Here is a 19327-nt window from a genome sequence, read left to right on the forward strand (position 1 = left end):
AGAGCCACCAGAACTCAGCTCTCAGCTAATATGTCACAGCTCCACAAGAAAAGGTCCAATTCACTCTTTACTGCTATTTCCGAGGGGACAGGAGATTGCAAGCCAAATTCTTTGTAATTCCTCTTCCTGCTCCAGGGCTCCCACAAGGACAGAGATCTGCACATCTGCTCAGAGCAGACCACATCTGAAGGAAATGCATTGCCCCGACCTCTCTTCCCACTCATAAACACAAACTCACACCCACGTGGCAACAGCAACAACTGCTTAGTATGGGAAAGCAATATTAGGAAAGGGTTTGGTGTATTTTTAACCTCTTTCCATGTGATTTAGCAGCTGGATGCAAGGAGAAAACCCTGCCTAGTGTTAGAGGGCTGCTCCATGCTGAGAACTGCCGAGCAGCCAGTTGGAATCGCCACTCTCAGAGCTGGGGGTTGGTATTTGGGATTTACTAAGCCGGAGCACATGTGGCTCGGCATCCAGGTCTGGCTGTACAACAGCTACTTGGGGAATTTTCTGTCAGCTCTGAGGGACGGCAGCCTCCTCTGCACAGACCTCCCAGCAAGCGCAGTGCAGGGGATGGGCGCTTCCCAGACCCCTGCCCGCCAGCCAGAGCACGCCCAGCTCCTGGCCTTACCTGTGGTTTGCTTCAGAAGAGCCTGCCCGTTTCTAATGGCCTGGTCCACATTCTTCTTCCTGTTCACAATTTCCTCGTTCAAAGCCTGGACAGAAAGGTAAACTGGAGTTAACCTTTCGCATGGTCATCTCTGCGTCCTGCTGGCCAGCATCAGACAGATGCTAAGAGAGCAGGACCTGCTGGCGCAGCAGGGGTGGACAACAGATCTGACTCCAGTCCAGTCAACATTCTCCTGCTGTGGGACTTATTGGAACTTCTGGGACCAATCTCAAAAGCAAAACCCACCCCAAACCCTAGGGTATGTATTACTGAAGAACTTACTCTTGAAAAGAGCTTTCACAGCCCCCACGGAGCGGAAGCAGACTGCTTCCTCGGTGGCCAACCTAGTTTGGAAAACCCACCGGGCTTTTCAAATTCACATTCTTGGAAACAGCAAACAGCTTTCTAAAGGCACAGGGTGGCCAAGCTTGCTCAGACATTGTTCACAAAGCAAATGAATCATTTGAAGTTTCCCCTGGGAAACCCGTTTTTTGGGCTTCAATTATTGTTTTTAGCACATGAAATCTCTTTACACTTCTCCAAGCCTAGGAAAGTCAAAGCTTGTTCTGCCGCTGGTTAAAATTAAAGTCAGACCAGAAACAAATGAAAAAAAGCAAATAAATGCAACAAAATAAATAACATAAACATGGAAGAAAATGGAAAATACCAGCTGGTCAGCATGCTGCTTCTGCAGGACGTCCCGTTTGTAATCCTTTACGGATACCGAGCCGAGCTTGTCCTCGACCTCAGCCAGCCAGTTGAGCACTTCCACCTCCTCCTCCCCAAAGAGCCTCGCGTTACACAGGGCCTGCTCCAGCAGCGCTGCCTTCCGGCAGCACCGCTCGCGGACCTCGCCGTAGCGGCCCTGCAGAGAGTCCAGCTTCTCTGCCAGCAGCCTCTGCTCGGCGGCACAGCTCAGGGCAGAGAGGCTCTGCCCGACTCTGACCGCCTGAGCCACGTCGGCCGCCTGGCTCTCTATCTCTTCCTCTAGAGCCTGAAAGCCGGGAGGACAAAATGGACAACAGAAACAAACATGAGTGAAAAGATGAGATAAAAACAAAACAAAACAAAAAACACAATCAAACAAAGGGGAAACTGAAATGACGAATGCAACTGAAGGAATGAAGGAGATGCAAAACCCACCCGTGAACGGGCAAAGTATACTAAAAAAAAAAAAAAAAGTTTAACAGAAACATGAAAATGGGAGTGTTTTTTCTATCCAGAAGCAGATACATTCCTCGTGAGGTACACTGACATCAATTAAATATTACCCACATCGCTGGGCTAGGGTTTGCAGCCTTCTCTACACATAAAGCAGCCTGCATAGGCTGCTGACCCTATGGAGAGGATCCTCTCTGATCACCACCAAGGCTCGTTGGTGCCAAAACCCACCTTGCCACAGCAGAAACATCGATCAGAGAGAGACCTGATGGCAACCGCCTCCGCTGGCGGCTCTCATCCACGCACGGGTCCCTACCTTGTGCCGGCTGATCTGCTGCTGGATTTTGGCAGTCTGGGTACCAATGGGCTCAGAGTTGGCCAGCTTCTTCTCTGTCACCGACAGCCAGTCTGAAACGGGCTCTGTGGTTTCGTGGAACTGCTTTGCCAGAACCAGGATGTCCTCCAGCTGCTTCTGCCTGTATCAAGGATGAAACAAAACACTAAGGAGCAGCTCCCCTTGGAACAGAGAACGGGAAGTAGCTCTGAGCGCAGGCACTGCCCTGTTGCCAACAGGGCTCCGCACCAGGAAGCCGTAACGGGCTTCAACAGAATCAGAAGCCAAGTGGAAATACTTCAGAAAGCACCGTGACAGGAAGGAGGAACAGAAGCAGCTCTGTGCAGTGCAAGGTGAGACACCTTGTCAGGCAAGCTGCAACGCAAACACAAAAAGCAACGCAGAGAATCTGCAAAATAAGCTTTTTTCTGCAGCTGTTCCTTTAGGATCCAGTTCATTCTCTAGTGAAGGCGGCAGAAAGGCTCCCTTTGTGCTACTTTTCTTCCGTTAATATCCCCACCTCAGAGAGCCTTCAATGTGGGCCAGCTCAGAGCCGAGCTCTTGGTGTTTCCGAGCTGCTGAGCTGCTGTTCAAAGACAGCCTGGTAGCGGCACAGCGCTGGACGGACAGTCCATCCAGGCTGCAGCCATTTCAAACACCGGGAGGTCAAATTCAGCCCTCAGAAGTGACTTTGTAACCTGACATATTAGCTTATGTAGCAACAAGAAGCTTGTAAATGAGATTCAGGCAGCAGAAAGGTGTCAACAGGATGTTGCTGCTAAAGCTAGATGTTAAAGCTTAAAGGAATAAAAATAACATCCATCCCCTGCAGGGAATTTGTTTAATCTGAGCTCTTCCCTGCCATTGTAAACCACTGCTATCTACTTCAGCTCCCAAACAGGCTTTGATTTCTCATGTTTTCCAGCTGTGGTTTCCAGGATGTATCTGCACAGAGCTCTCCGCCAGCCCTCCACGTGCTGTTGCCCATGCAGGCGGAGCGGCTGTCAGGGCTGACCAGCGAACCACCACCTGCGGCTGCCTGCACGGCCTCTCGCCTCGCTGACCAGTGCGTGCGAGGAACAAAAGCTCCAGCTCCAGCCAGCCAGAGGCCAGCCCAGCCACCGAGCAAAACAAGCCCGAGAACAATAAAAGCAGTACCGTTGTCACAGAGGGGACACGCAAGTGGCCAAACTCTGTAAAGCTCCAGGGCACCATGAATTACAAGATAAGCCTATCCCATGTTCTTGGCCAGTGTAACAGACCCTCTGAGGGCTGTAAAGCAAACAAAACTCTTCGCTTCTCTGGGCTACCAGAGCTGCCCACGAGGGATCAAGCCAGGAATGCAGAACAGCAGCAGAGCCGCTCTCTTGCCTCCGGCATGCCCCCCTGGCTTCAGCAAGGGGCGGTGAGGCCTGAGGGAGATCACCCGGCGTGCAGGCAGAGCAAGGGGCAGAGCACAGAGAGAAAAAGGCTCAGAGAAACCTCCCGGCTCTGAGCCAAGGGGCAGCGCGGTCGCTCCCCGCGGCTCTCACCTGGCGGCCGCCCTGCGGAGCAGCCCTGCCCATCTGCTCTCCAGGCTCTCCAGCTGGCAGACGATCTTCTCCCTGTCTGCTGGCTCGGCCGACTGTGCGATCCTCCCGCCCTCGGCTTGGATCATCTCAACAGTGGCTTTGCGATCATCCAGAAGTCGCTGGAGCAGCTTTAGCATCAGCAACGAGAGAAAGGGGATAGAAGTTACCAGATGGGTCAGCAAAACCTCTTGCATTCCTCAGAGATCAGATTTCTGTGTCTGAAAACCATTGATAAGCACTGGGCTGAGACCAAGGCCAGCCAAGTGGGACAACTGCTGTCTTCTGCCTCCACCATCAAAACCAGTTCAAAAGAGACTGATTTCACTTTTGAACTGGTTTCAGAGCCAGAGAACTTCTCAGAGGCTTCCCCATCCTTCCCCCAAATCTATCGAGATCAAGTTTTTAACTTTCCCTTAAATTTCCTCTTCAAAATCTCAACACAATGGAGCAAGCCTCAGTAAGAATTCACTTTTAAGACATTTTGCCATGACCGCACTCGAACTTTCATCTGCAGGCTCACAAAGGCAGGCTGTGACCCAGGCTTGTTATCTCTGCAAACACTGCTGCGCCTTGGGTTGGCTCTTAGTTTGTGCATTCGTTTTGTTCAAATAGCCAAACCAGTAACTATAACACCAGCTTGCTCCTGACACAGCAGAATTATCAGCACAAACAAAACCAAATCTAGGGCTGGAAAAACATGGCCAACCAGCAAAACCAGCAGCAAACCTCAAGAGGCAGTACGACAATAAAGTCATGCTGGAGACTTAAGACCATGCAGATAGCAAGTGTGGACAAATGAGCTGCCTGCTTCCCACATCGAGGTGTGGGGAACCACCAGGAGAGCCACTGAGAAAGCAACAGACCTGTGTAGGTCCCAGGTACACCTAAGCTGGTTTCAGACCCCAAGAACACCTGGCTCTCCAGAGCTCCCCCTCCCTGCACGCCAGCCTGACCACCACGCCGTGCTCACTCACCTTCTGCTCCTGGATCTGGGCTTTCACCACCTTGTACTCGGCAGAGGGAGGTTTCTGGTTGGAGATGAGCTCCTCGGTGTCAGTCAGCCAGCTCAGCAAGGGCTCCAGGGCGTCCTGGAACTTCCCGCAGCGCAGCAGGGCCTCCTGCAGCTGGGCGATCCTCTGGGCCACCTGCACGGCACCCGCGCCCACAGCGGTGTCAGGGTGATCCCGCAGCCCCCAGCACCGGCGGCTCGGGGCTCAGCCCCCTGCCCAGCACCGCTTCTGCCAGCGGGCCCAGCCCCTGCCCGCGCCCTCACCTTCTTGTTGAGGGTGTTCCAGCGGGTGTTGATCTCTTCCATGTCATGCTCCAGCCCTTGGACATCACAGTTTTTCCCGGCGCTTTGGATGAGTCCTTGACCAACTCCATTCACTTGCTGCAGTTTTAGCTGGAGAGGATCCACTTGCTCCTTCTGGAACAGCTGGGCAAGGGAAGGGTGGGAGAGAAAAGCTATTTATAACCCGCGCGCTGCTCGCCCAGCCCCTCCATCATTCCATGGATACAACAGGCTCCCTTCTCTAGAGAAGACGCAGTAGCTACTGCTTGTCGTGGTGCATTGATTTTATTAGAGCTGCGCAGGTTTGCCTGAATGCCTCCGGCACCTTGACCCAGTGACGTGAATGTCCCAGGCACTCACTGGCTTGGAGTCTGCAGCTTGGGGCCCATACACAGCCACCCCTGCTTTTAAACGGGAAAACTCCTTTTTCAAAGCACCAGAACAAGGTGGAAAATGTAAATTGGGGAATAAATTGGAGCATCAGCTATGGTCAGTCATCCGATTGGGAAACAACACTTCTGGGGAAAAAACAAAGCAATTCTCACAGCGATGCTGTTGAGAACAGAGACCCGACACCATGCAAGTTTTGTTAACCACGAAATTACAGACACTGAGAAGCTAGCCGTATTTCGAAAGACAAAGGCAATAGGCAATTAATGTGCTAGTCATTTACCGCACCACATATTTGGCACGGTCCTGCCTGGGAATCCTGTGGGGAAAAGCTTTGAAAAACAAAAAGATTTGATAGGGAAGGAGGAGGAGAGCGAACGAAGCTCCCCATCGTAACGAGAGGCAGCAGGGAAAATCCTGTTTCCGTGGAGGAGATAAGTGCTCTTTATCGCAGCTCCAGATCTGCTGCAAGCAGCCGCCGAGCAGGCAGCGCTCACTGCACGTGCCCCCTCCAGCGCACCGGCACCGCCGGGCTCCGCGCGGCCCCGTCCCGAGCAGCCTTCTGTGTCCCCACAGCCTGCAACACAATCCCCAAAAAAGGGAGCGGAGTCGCTCATTGTTTATTCTGGGCCCTTGGACTACGAGCTCATACAGAGCACAGGTCACCCTGCAGCGCACACTGGAAAGGATTAGAGCGCTCGGCCCCATTGCAACATTTTCTCTTTTGGAAAGCGTTGGGAACTGAAGTCAGACAGCCGCGTGCCTGCTTTCTCAAGCGTGCCTCCTCCTTTCGTGCCCAAGAATATATGGACATTGACGGCATCTAAAAATGCCCTTGGATACAGAGCCCAAAATGCAAAACCCCTCCCAGCACAGCAGTGGATTGCAGACGGCACGGTTCTCCATACCAGGTAATCGCTTTATCTCTGAAGGAATACAGAGCGGGCAAAAAAGCCAAAGCACCAAAAAATGAATCTGCCTGAAAAATAGGGGTTGCCTTGATTTTCTTTCCCTATTTTCAGAGAGAAGGATACTTCCTCCTGTCGGAGCTCAGCAGCTCGAGAGCAGGGAGGTATCACTGCAGGGCATGAACTAAAGGGTGTGCTGGAAGACATTGTCCAGAGCTGTTTGCTCAGGGAGAATTATGCTACGGTTATAAGAAGTAAATGGTGACATGAAATCACCAATTCCCCAGCTACTTCTCCTGTTACTGTTTATATATGGAGCTGGCTGTTAGAGCAGCCAAACCCCCAAAAGGACCAGGCTGATAAGTCTGGCATGCAAACGTTTGACTACAGCACAGCGCGAGCCCCGGCTGAGCGTGGTCCGAGCTCTCCACACGAGCATCGACTGTGAAAACAAACCCCAGGACTTCAGCAGCAGGCAGGGAGGGAGGGAGGCCAGCAGAAAGCCCTGGCATCAGGTGACAGAAACCTGCAACACGTGAATAAGTACAGCCCAGGAGCGCTGAGGTTGCACAAGGACCATTAAGAAGATAATCACATACGCTAACGGCCCGAAGACCAAGTATGTCGAACACGCTTGTTTTCGTTCGCTCATGAAAGATTCCAGCGATTTAGTTCATTAACCTCAGTGTGACTCAGCTATGAAGCAAATATTTAACGTGCACCCTTCGCTGTGCGGAAAATCGCGAGGAAGCTCGCGCTGAGCGAAGCGGCTGGACAGACATCTTGGCGAGCAGAAGCGCAGCTGCTCCGCTACACCTCCTCCTCCTCCTCCTCCTCCTCCTCCTCGCTTTTGAATGCTTCCCAGAGCATCCCTCTGCTTTCTGCTTCGCCCATCTCCGCGGCGACCGCATCCCAGCTCCCCGTGCTCCTCGCCCCCCACTGAAGCCCTACGGGGCTGGAAACGCCTCGGTGGGGGCAAGGACCAGCAGCGTTCATCCCAAAGCTGCCAACAGCCCGCACGGCACCGAGCGGGGGATTTGGAAGGGGTTAACAACCAGGGACACCGCGCAGGGGGCAGTGAAAGCAGAGCAGCGAGGCTGGGACGGCAGATGTACGCTGCCGTAACCCGACGTCTCCTTTCCCTTCCAAAGGTGCCCCCGGGTGCCCAGCCCGGTGCGCCCACACACAGCCCCTGCAGCTCAGCCGTGTGCATTTTTTAAATGGGTGGCACAGCACAAGAGATGAGTAATTGCTACCGAACCGGGATTTTCAGCGCTGACTAACTTCTGATGTCTCCTCAGTGATATTTCTGCTAATCCAGTATTAAATCAGCACTCGCTTACGGGAACTCCACCACCGACCTGCACCCCTCGGGGTCCCTCCACGCAGGGTAAAGCAAACCCCAGCACGCCGAAGGAATTCGGCTGCCCTTCCGTGTGGGTTCAGAGCCCCGCACCGTACCGTCCCTATCAGAGAGCTACAGAACGCAGTTGCTGCATTGGACCCGTTATTTCCACCCAATTTGTTTCACAGGACTCTGTCTTCCAACACGCTTTCTGCTTCAAAGATGGTAACCACCCCGCCGCACTCTGGCAAGAAAATTTTTCTGAAGAAGTCTGTAATTTTTGTCTGAGGATAATATGCTTTAAAAAGCCACCAAAGTTTAAGACAATAGTTTAGATAATCAAGCAGTTAAAGTCTTTTGCCTCCCCTGACTATAAAAACATACAGTCCCCCCCAAACTTTTTCTCTGCCAATTTTAAGCCATAATCGGGAGGGAGAAGGCTGTTTCCAAGCCCGTGCTTGAGACGAAGAGCTGAGGAGACGATTACCAAAGCCTGCACCCCGCAAATCGTGTCAGCAAGTTATCAAGCATGCTGTGATTTCACACCCACCCCTCAATCACAAAATAAAGCGATTTTTATGCCTGAAACACCGTCTGCGAGTGCCTGAGTAACAAATACCTCATTATCTGGAACAAATCCATCTGGTGGAGCAGGAGGCCCTTCTGCGAGCAGAGCGGTGGCAGGGGGTCCCGGCGTGCCCACGGGCACCATGCCCTCGCTGTGCCCCGGGGCAGCTCCAGGGGTCGGGGAGCAGCGGGCGTCCTCCAGGCCCAGCCAAGGCCCAGTCGCCAGCCCCAGTGGCTCCGTGGTGCCGGGAGGTGCTGGGAGGGCTCTGGCCTCCATCCCTGGCAGCGTGGAGGCAGCATCCTGAGCTGCCACCTCTGCGGTGGGTGCCCTGGTGGTGGGGTCGTCCTCCAAAGCCGGCAGTTCATCGGAGAGCTGCTCCGGGCTGGGCAGCACGGCCGGGCTAGGAAAGTCGTCTGCATCCTGCAAGGCCGCCACCGGCCTTCCTGCTGGTGCGGGGCCACCACCGAGAGCCCCGACTCCAGAGAGGACCGAGTCGGCCACTTGTGGTGGCAGCGGAGCAGTGGGGACATCGGCAAATGGCGGCGGGGCTTCCAGAAGCTCTTCCACCACCACGGGCACAGTGGCGGTGGTGGCACCCAGAGGTGGGTGCTCAAAGCACAATTCCTCAGCATCCACGGTAGGATCCCCAGCATCTGGTGGCGCCTCCGGAGCCTGGGGCTCGGGGACGGCCACGTCCCCCGGTGCTGGTGGGTCAGCCAGAGCAGAAAGCCCCCCGATGTCCCACAGGCCAGCATCGAGAGCAGGCTGCCCGGCAGCGGGCGGCGCGCTGGGAAGCCATTCCGGGGCGGTTGGGCTGGGGGAGCCCCACACCACGGCCTGGCCCCGCGCCGCCGGCTGCTCCTCCCAGCCGCAGCCGAACAGCAAGTCCAGGTCTCCCGGCTGCAGCACGGCAGCCGGTGCCTCCCCGTGCGCGACAGCCCCCTCCCAGGGGGACCCCTCGGTGCAGGCAGCCCCCTCCAGAGCCACGGCCTGCCCCAGGGGAACCGCGTCCCACAGGAAGCCCTCTGAAGGCACTGGGACCAGCATCGGAGTCTCAGATTCTGGCTCTGATACAGAGCCGGTGTGGAAAGGCGGCAGAGAACCGTGACAAGCATCCGCGTTTTCTGCCAGACAAGTTTGGCCCTCAGATCCATCACTCTCTTTTCCCAAGTCTGTGCTTTCGTCCTCAGAAACCATTTCTGGGACATCCTGGTTGGCGAGCTCTGTCCTTCCAGGCAGAAGGTGATAGCTCCCGGATGGATCCGCGCCCTCAACACCGACCTCGTCGTGCTGCAGGGGGGACCCTGGCTCCTCTGCCACCGTGTCAGGAGCCAGGGGCTGGCAGGGGGACAGCCGAGCCGGGGACGCTCGGCCAGGACAGGTCTCCTCGGGGAGCTGCGATACTTCACAGACGGGTACCAGCAAGTCTTGGTTATCTTCACCCCACCCCACCGGAGCGCTGGGGTGACCTGCTCCCTCAAAGCCGGGGGCTGGACACGTGTCCATCTCGGGAGATGCCATCCCACCAGCCACCAGTGCTGCCACCGCACAGCTGTCCATGGGCTCCGGGTCCAGCAGCGGGTCAGGTACGTCCTCCACCAGCGCTGGTAAGTGCTGCTGGCTGGAGCCCGGCCCTGCTGCAGCAAGGGGGCTGGGAGAGGCCCCTCCATCCGAGTCCGTCGGGGTGATGGCTGAGGTGTCCCTTTCTGAGAAGGGCTCTGTCGCCGGCTCCATGGTGCTCAGCACCTGCGAGCTGCAGGTGACATCAAAGTCCTCCAGGTCCGACACGACGGCAGAGTCCGAGGCGCTGACTTCCAAAGGGGCTGTAGGTTCACATGCTTCCACTGCTGCCCCGGTGAGTTTTTCCGAATCTGGGTCCAGTCCCCCTGAGTCCAGTGGGGAGACCTGAACCTCCACCAGGACGGGGACGGCCCCATCGCCCTCGTCCTCATCCTGGCACTGCTCTTCCAGCTCCAGGAACATCTGCACCGAGTCCGTGTCAGACAGCTCGGGCACAGCGGGGCTGGCCGAGCGCTCCAAAGCCACAGCAAAGTCCTCGGCCTCGCACTGCACCGCCACATCCTCGGTGCAGCGCGTGCTGCCAGCGAGGGGGCCACAGGCACCCCCTGGGGTGCTGCAGGACTGCGCAGTCCCGGGGCTGGGGGCAGAGCTGTCCCCGGGAGCAGCAAACTGTTCCCTTTCTTCAGAAATATCTGCCAAGCAACAGCTCTTCTCCTCTGCCACCAGCACAGCCTTTCCTCTCTCTGACAGCGTCGCCTCCTCCCACTCCTCCATCATTACCCAGCGCTCGTCCTCCTCAAATCTCAGCTCAGACTCAGTTTTCTCTCTGAGATTGGAGGTGATGAGAATGTTCAGTCCCGCATCCAGCAGCTCCTCGCTCAGGCACGGGGAGAGGTTGACATTTTCCACCGTGCAGTCTGACTCGGAGGCCTCCAGGGTCTCCTGGCGCCCATCGCTGAGGTTACCCTTGATGAAGTTCTTCCTGGCCCGTGGCCAGGTGGCACTGGGGAGCCGGCAAGCCCTGGCCAGGTCCCCGGCACGAGCGTGGCCATCGCCCGCGGTCAGCAGGGGCTGGCGCTCATCCGCGGCACCACCGTAGCCGTCTGCTGCAAACTGCATGGCTGTCAGAGCCTCTGCCATGCCGGATGATTTGGAGACGTGCTCCAAAGTGAGAGACTCGGACATGGGCTCGCCGTGGTCAGCCTGGCCGGAGCGCTCGGCCAGCATAGTGCTCGACTCCCTCTTATCCCGTAGGGAAGGGTTGGAGGCGCCCACTTCCGACACCTCGCTTAGCGAGGCCCCCATCCTCTCTGCGAACTCGGTGAAGTTCGGCGGCATGAACGACTTCCACGACCGCCGGTTCACGTTCTCCTTCCTCTCAGGATTCGGCCGCCTCCGGGGTGGAGCTGGCGCCGGCTTGGAGACGTCGCTGCTGAGCTTCAGCGCGTCGAAGATGACCCGCTCGTCCAGCTTCTTCGCCTCCGGCGCCCTCGACTCGAACACGTTGGTAGCTCCCAGGGTCCCGTTGCTGGAAATGGTGCTGCTGTCCCCCTTGCCAAGGGTGCTCTTTGAAAGCTGGTTGAGCTTTGATCCCTGATCGATTTGCTCGTTGATTCTCATTGTGTCGTATATCGACCGCTGGGGCACGTAGCAATCCTCTATGTATCCATCCTCCTCCTCGCCCTTCCCCAGGCAAGTGCGGTTCTGCCGTAAACAGTCTGGCCTGCTCAGTGGTTTGCCCATGCTCTCGCCCTTACGGATGACGAAACCGCCCCGTCAACCTTGCGCGCGGCACCGCAGGAAGCATCACATCTCCGGCAGGTCCCAAACCCACGGTGGGCGGCCGCGGTCCCGACAGAGCGGTGCTACGGGGTCGGGAGGCTCTGCCGGCAGCGCTGCTTCGGCTCAGCAGCCCGACCGCGGGGCCCGAGCAGCGGAACAGCACATCTCATCCCCGGCCCCCCCAAAAAGCCATCCGTCAGCAAAAACCATCCGAGCACGGCAGCTTCGACAAATATTCCCAATGGCCGTTTGCGATAGGAGCCGCAGAGTTTGAGGCTGTTAATTTATCCCGTGTGTCCTTCTTTAACAACAAAGGCACTGCTGGTCCGGGCCGCTCACGTATCGCAGCCCGGGCGCCGCGCGGCTCCTCTCATTCTCTGCCCAGCTCCAGTCCCGTGGAAGTCCAGCTGGTCCGAATTAGCCTCTCCCCCCGACTCTCGTGTTTTCATTTGAACTGAGCTTGTCAGCGGATATTCGTGCAAGTTTAAACACAGGAAGTTCTTCATTCAGGGCAAACTCGGAGGCTTCCTGCCTCAAAAACATGATGGCATTGTTGTTCCCTTCGCCCCACCGCGCCTTCGCGCCCGGGGCCACCGAGCCCCGGCGCTGCTCCCCCGGCGGGCTGCTCCGGCGGCGTGCGGCGGCGGAGGAGGGCTGCTGGGGCTGCTCTTTTCCTTTTTTTTTTTCTCCCCAGGAAAAAAAAAAATCGGCTATAAAACGCATCCAAAAATGGAAAGGGGCCGGATCGGCACGAATTCCCCCAAGTTCCCGGGAGCCGGCGGGGGGGACGGGGAGCAGCTGCGGCCGGCGGCGGCTTCCTCCTCCTCCTCCTCCTCCCACCTCCTCCTCCTCCTCCTCCCGGCCCGGCCCGCACTAACTTTCGCGGCGGCCGGCGGCGGGCAGCGGCGGCTCCGCACCGCCGGGCGGCCCGGCCATGGCGGGGGAGCGGCGGGGAGGGCTCGGGCCAGCCCGGGGGCGGCGGGGCCAGCGCGGGGGCCGGGGCCGGGGGCCGGGGCCGCGCTCCCCTTCCCCGCCGCTCGCTCTCGCCTTTTGTGCGCGGCTTCAGCGGCCGGGCCGGGCGCGCTGCCGCCCCCGCGGGTAGCCCCGGGCCGGTACGGCGGGCTGCATGGCGCGGCGGGGCCGCCGCCGCCGCTGCTGCCGGTGCTGCTCCTCCTCCTCCTCCTCCTCCTCCTGCTGCTGCTGCCGCCGGTGCCGCTCCGCTCCCCGCCGCGCCGCCGGCGGAACAAAAGGCCGGGCCGAGCCGAGCCGCCCAGGCCGCCGCACGCCGCGGCCCCGCCGCCGCCGCCGCTCGCTGCCAGCGCCGGGCTCCCGCCGCGCCGCCAACTCCGGCGGGGGGCGGGCGGGGGGCGGCGGGCGGGGGGCGGCGCTCGGCGGGGCGGGGAGGGGCGGGGCGGGGGGAGGCAGCGCCACCGCCCCCTCCCCGGGAGCCGCAGCGCCCCCCCCCCCAGCCCGGGCAGGGGGGAGCCGGAGCCGGGCCCGATGGGTTTTTTTTTTTGGGGGGGGGGGGCACCGGGGGCGCTCCGCCGGCCGCCGGCAGCCCCCGGTCCCCGCCCCGCCGGGGTGGCTCCTCCTCCGGGGGGAGGCGGCAGCGCAAATCCCCCGACAAAGAGCAGCAACGCCCTGCCTCGGCGGCGGCCCCCCCCCGGGCCCCGGCCGCTTTTGTCCGCGGAGGGGCCCGGCCCGGCCCGGCCGCCCCCGGAGCCCCCAGCGCCGCGGGTGGGTCGGTTCCGGAGGGACCCCCCCGGGACCCCCGGGCCGGGCGGAGCAGCGCGGCCGGGCACCGGGCTGCCCCCCCCCCCCCCGGGTCCCCTTCGCCGCCCCCCCGGGCACAAAGAGCCGCCGCTGCTCTTGTCGCTCCCCGGCAGCCCCCGGCCCCGCCGCCCTCTCCCCCCGGCTCGCCGGGGCCCCCGGGCAGGCTGCGAGCGGCCGGGAAGGGGGGGGCCGGCAGCGCGGGGGGGAACCTGCGCTTCGGGGGGGTGCCGGGGGAAGTCGCAGAGTTGGGAGAGAAAAGCCCAGGGGGTGAACCAGCCCTGCACACCCCCGGGCTCCGGGACCCCCAGAGCCCCCCAGCCCCGCGGCTGAGCCCCAGCAGCTGCCAAAAACCAGGGCGGCCGGCGGGGCTCTGCACGCGGGGGGCGCGGTGCTGGGGACCCAAGGGTGCCGTGGCTCTGCCGAAAGCCACCACTGAGCCCCGTCCCTTTTACAGCTGAGCAGCTGAAGCCAAGAAGAGATGAAAGGCCTGATTTTTCGGGCACGCTGCAGGTGCCTGCTGCCTCCAAAACCGCGGGGACTCGCCCGGGGCCGGAGCAGCAGCTCAGGGCACAGCTGTGCCAGGACCCGAGCCCCCCGAGCCCTTCGTTTGGAGGCAGCAGCAGCCCCTCGCTTTGAGGGGAGGGCAAACGGCAGCGAGCAACTGCTCCAGCACCACTCTCCCAGTGCTGGTTTTCCCCCAAAAGATGGAAACGATTGTTTTGCAAAGGAGGAGGCTTCCAGGGTTATAAAACGCCTGTTTAATTGCCTGAAGCATCCAGCTGAGCTGGCTGCAAACAACCTTTGGAAACCCTTTTCCTATAACCGTGATAAAACACGACCAAGGAAAAGAGTCGGGAGGTGAGGAGGGACGGACGAGCTGGGAGCGGGGTGCAGCAGCTCCGCGAACCTCCCGTCCTGCTGCTGGGGGAGCGCCTCGTGCATCCCAGGCCGTCCCTGGGCCCTCTCGTACAGATGCACGGGGCTCAGCTCGGTGCCCAGCTCCTTATACTTCGGGGGGACCGGGCCCCGGTGCAGGTTTTTAACGCGGCACAGCTGAAACAACTCGGGAGGGGCGGCCGTGCCATGCCAGCGCAGCCGCACGGCTCCCGCTGCCCCTCGGCTGGAGCGGGACCGTTACCGCTCCAGGGCCCCTCCGCCAGGAATCCCAGGCATCCAGGCCGGGGGCGCGGAGGCTTTTTTGTTCCACTCCTAGGAACGAGCTCGACGTGGAGCTGCCGGCTTCACAGCCAGAAATTCTTTTCCTATTTCCTCATAAAGTCACGTGCCAAAAGCAAGCCAAGTCTTCCCCTAACACATCCCCCCCTGCCCCCGTCTCTAAAACCATTAGGGAAACATTCAGCAAGTACTAAAGCCAATTAAAAACCTGCCGTGCCTAGCCTGAAGACCTGAGGTGGAGCTCTTGCAGGTTCCCCAAGTCACCGGCCAGTCAGTGTTAAGCCACCAAGCGCCACCAGCGCTGGGGACAGAAGTCACGGGGCTGAAGGGGGCTGGGGAGCACAACCCTCGCTCCAGGGCTTTGCTCACGCTGCGCACTGGTGCGAAGGAGGGACAGGGCAGGGCGCGGAGGTCCTGTTTGAATTTCTGTCCTTTCTGCTGTCTGAACGGCTCTGGTATGTGGAGCCCTGCCAGCAGCGATCTCTGTTACTGAAATAAACGGCTGATAGAGCTTCCAGATTCGCAGCCCCGGGGGCTCAGGGGAGCGCGGCTGCTCGTTTCACAGCTAGCTGGACCCACGGTTCGGGGGCAAAGGACTGGAAGGGCCACCGGGACCCCGTACATGGCTGTGCTTTAGTTCACAAATCCTCTCTGAGCAGCCTCATTGAGCCAGGCACAACTCTGGGTCCGAGGCTGGGGATGCTGCCACCGCTCTCGGTCCCTGTGGGGACACCGGAGCTGGCAGCGGGCTGCTCCCTGCCGAGAGGGGACCAACGGGAGCTGTGAGGGTGCCACCGAGCAGGACATGGGCACCCAGAGCCACTGCCTCCCCCGGCCCACCCGCTGGCCTGAGGGTGAGAAACCTCTGTTGAAACCCCCCAGAGGCTGTTCGAGCCTTGCTCGAGTTAGAGAGGCCCCCAGAGAGACCTGCTCGAAGGGGAAGCGTCCCCGTTTGTCCCCCAGACCCCCACTTTTCAAGCCTTCCTCATACGGGCACCGTCTCCGGGGCGCGGGGACGGCGAGCCTCCCGTGGCGGAGCGATGTCGCCTGTTTACGCCTGCATCGCATCCTGCCCGCCGCTACGGCGGCTGTTTACACGGCGAAGCGGTATTTGGAAACCAACATATTTTTAGCTTTCTTTTAATGCGTCTCAGCAGCTGGAAATGAGGGACCTGTGCTGGGAGATGATCAAGAGCCCAGAGACAGCTCAAAATCGCTGACGGACATGTTGCTAATGAGCCCGGCATACCACCGAGCGCCTTCCTCATCCTCGGGGCTCCTCTAATCCTCACCCTGCTGCCAGGCGCCAGCTCCCTCTGCCCTGCCCGTCCTCACCGAGCCTCTCCGATGGCAAGGGGTGGAGGGCAGAGAGCTCCTGGCTTGGCCCAGTGAGCTCTGGCCCGGTGGGGTTTGCTGAGCAGCCCCGGGGCTGGGTGCACGGGGTCCTGGCCGGGGGGGACGAGCCCCACGCTGCCACCTGAAGCTGCTTTGAGGGGACCTGGGGGGGTTTCAGACTCCGTCAGACATCACGATGAGAGCGCAGTGCCGCAGCGCACGCACCCGACATCGGCCTTACAAGCAGCTCTTTAGGTTTCGCTGAGATATCTGCTGGGGGAGGCGGGGAGTTTGTGCTTTTTAGTCTTTGCTGCATTTATCGTTGAGTTCCGAGAGATTTCTTTATCTCCCTTTCAGTGCTGTTGCTCTCCTCCTAAACTCGCTTCTTTTGCCAAATCTCTGAAATTGGCGTTTCTGTGCGTTGCAAGGTACGCGGCGCTGCGTGGGCAAGCCCGGAGCCTGCAGCATGTTCCAGGCACCCGCGCCCGGCTAATCCCATCCGACCGTGCCGTGCTGCGGCTCCTCCATCCACTGCGCTCACAGCCGACTTCAAACCGATTTCATGTCGGGCCTCAGCCACCAAGCAATCCCCCTCTTCAACGCCAGAAGGGTTTCGTGATGCCGGCTGCGAGTGCGCCTTTCAAGCAGCGATTTGCATCCTGCAACCCATCAGTTCTTCGGCACCCGCGGACACCTCGCAGGGCTGGGGGAGGCAACCCACCTCCGCGGGGTCTGCACGGCCGCAGGAAAGCGGTTAGGGCCGGGTTGGAAACCAAACTCCTGGAGTAACCTTCTGCAGGTTGGATGTGCGGATGCAGGGAGCACCGCATTTCTAGTTGTTTCTTTAACAAGGGTGCAAGAGCTTCACTGAAGCGCTTTTCCTGCAAAGCAGCCAGCATAGATATTGGTATAAATAACTCCTGAGCGGAGCCTGGAGCCCACATGTTACAGCAGCGATCAGACTCAGCCCTACAACTTGCCATTCTGCACGCGGTCGCTGCGGAGCCTGGTGCTCCCACGACGCCCATCTGCGCAGCGCCGAGCGCCCCGAGGCATCCTGCAGGGACCGAGAGGGGAAGGCAGAGCCCTGTGCCCGCGCTGTAGCGCCTGCTTCTGTCCCTGGCCCCCCTTTTTCCCTGCAAATCCCCCCCGTGGCTGCCCCTGAGCAGGGGGCAGCGGGGAGGGCCACGGGACAGGGCGGTGAATCAACAGCTCTGCAGGCTCTGTAGGAAGTGAGGTAAGTGCGTTATCATCCCGAGAATCCTCTGGATGGGAGACATTTTAAATCACTCCTTCGGCAGAAGAATTGGCAATTGTTCTGTGCGCGCTGCGGTGACTAATCCAAGTCCGAGCCGCTCCCCACGCCAAGTCTGCATCTGCTCCAGCCTCTCCCCGTCCCTGTCCCCAGCAGAGGACGAGGACAGCCGGGTGCCGGGGGGCAGCCGTGGGTTTGCTCCACCGCGTGCTGCCAGCAGGGCTCCCCGCAGCCACGGCCCCATTCCTCGCTCTCCTCTGCTTGGCCCTCGCAGACAAGCGCTTCCACCCTCCTGGCTCTCCGGGGCTCACACGAAGCCGGTATTTTTAGTATCTCCTGGAAACCCTGCGAAGTGTCAGCACCACCAGTTAACGAACCCTCCTCTGGAAGAGGACAGTCCCATGCTCATCTCCCCTGGCGCGGGCCGGCAGGGAGCTGGCAGAAGAACCAAGGCATGCACAAGTGGGTGGCTTTGGAACAGTGACCCAAGCTGACTCCTGAAAGGGTCCGTTTGATCACAGCATAATTGTTTTATGGTTAAAAAAAAAGCAAAAAAAAGCATTGTAAAAGCCTTGCTATGATTTGTTCAGTCTCAGCAGCTCTCAGCTTCCCTCACTTGTTCCCAGCTCGCACAGACACGCGAGATCTGCTCCCGAAGCTGCCTGTGCGTTGCCACCTTCCCAGTGACATCTCAAGGTCAAAACTCAGCCACCGCTTTCTGAGGAACGGGCGCGCACTGGCGAGGCTCCTGCTGGGGAGGACAAGCTCCAGGTACAATTTGCTCTTCCCTTATTTGAGATGAATTCATTTCCAAGGAATGAGAAGGCTGCGTGCTGCAGGGGCCAGTCACGCTCAAGTGTCTCTTCTGCGAACACGTTTGTTTACAGCGCTCCAGATCAGCGGATCAGAAGCGCGGGCGAGCAGCGCCAAGTGCCACCAAGGTGCTGCAGCTCCGTCGGGGACCTCACCCTGGCACCGCCACCCGGCGCCGAGCTCGGCACGGGGCATGCGCGGCCGCCTGCTCCCCGCTCCCACGTTTATCACCCGTTTTCCAACAGGGGAGATGGTGCCTTTAAGGCAGCTTAACAGCTGTCAGAGAGGAGGCATTTTTGCGTGTGTTGCTGATGCTCAAAATACTAGCCAGAGATACTTTAAGTAGGCCTGGAAAGCGTTCAACAAGAAGACACCATCGTGCAGCCTGTCCCCGCTCCCAGCCCCATCCCACCCAGCTGCTCGGGACGGGACGACTGCAAGGAGCCACGCGCATTCCTCTGGGGGCACATAAGGGTTAAAAATACCACCGGGGGCTGCGAATCGTCCCCTCCGCCACCGCCCCAGCCGGGTCACCAGGAAAAGCATCCCTGGAGCCCAGGGCCAGGGCCAGCAGCGAGGGTACTGCACGCGGCGAGGAAGAGCTCGCCGCCTCGCTGCCGCTCTCCAGCTTGGACCCGCAGCCCTGGCACGGCGGCCGATTTTCCTTTGCACATCTTTGAGAGCAGCTCGGCAGCGGCGGAGCAGACCCCAGTGCAGGGGACAGAGCCTGACCGACGGTCCCCGAGACCAGGAGGCGTGTGCACCCAGTCTTGTACAAGAGGAGCACAAAACACCGCTCATGACTGCTCTCTCCCCCAGCCGGCAGAGCAGCGTGCTCTGCAAATGCGAATGGCATCAGCTCCGGGAGAGGAGCCACCCGTTTCAGTCATCCTGCAAACTAACCCACGAAGCACAGAGCCGGGCAGCCACATGCCCCTGCCCGTGTCTCTCCTTGCCACCGGTGCCCCTTGCAGCGACAACAGTTTCTTTTTCCAAGCAAATGTTCAGTTTAGCAAAAGCACAGCGCTGCCATGTTCGGGGCTCCCTTGGTATCCCCCACGGTCGCACTGAGCCACGTTCAGGGTCAGAGCGCTTTTATTTGCCGTTTTCACGCTCCAGCCTCGCTGCTCTCAGCCACGAGGCTACCTCTTGCCCGAGCCCATGACCAGGCAGGTGCTGCTCCTGCACCAGCACGAATGCAGAGCAAACACAGAGAGAAATAAAGGCAAATTCTGCCTCGCATTTCTGCGCGCCTCCGCTGCATAGGGAGGAAACCACCCACCCCACTGTGTGCCTGGCTCCTGCTCTGCAGTTGCTCCCATGGCTTTGCCGGAGGCGATGCCGCGGGGACGGGCAAGTGAATGATGCCCAGGGCAGCGAGCGCAAGGCAAATGCTGGCGGGTGAGAGCCCCAGAGCAGACCATTTCTGGT

The 19327-nt window shown here is 59.6% G+C and overlaps 1 protein-coding gene across 18 annotated transcripts in view; it reads right to left on the reverse strand.

The window, feature by feature from the left end:
* The window catches only part of MACF1 (microtubule actin crosslinking factor 1), a 142802-nt gene that overhangs the window by 29087 nt on the left and 94388 nt on the right, over positions 1-19327 (reverse strand). For 17 of the 18 annotated variants that reach the window (XM_080567059.1, XM_080567052.1, XM_080567044.1 and 14 more), the window contains 6 exons: positions 5013-5174; positions 4714-4884; positions 3701-3867; positions 2151-2310; positions 1341-1667; positions 635-719 (listed from right to left, as the gene is read on the reverse strand). In XM_080567059.1, the coding sequence (XP_080423185.1) occupies positions 635-719; positions 1341-1667; positions 2151-2310; positions 3701-3867; positions 4714-4884; positions 5013-5174 (1072 nt within the window). The remainder of the gene's footprint in view (positions 1-634; positions 720-1340; positions 1668-2150; positions 2311-3700; positions 3868-4713; positions 4885-5012; positions 5175-19327) is intronic. The other variant, XM_080567058.1, reaches the window with a different exon arrangement.

The sequence above is a fragment of the Anser brachyrhynchus genome, assembly GCF_964034855.1.
Source record: "Anser brachyrhynchus genome assembly, chromosome: 24".
NCBI lineage: Eukaryota > Metazoa > Chordata > Aves > Anseriformes > Anatidae > Anser > Anser brachyrhynchus.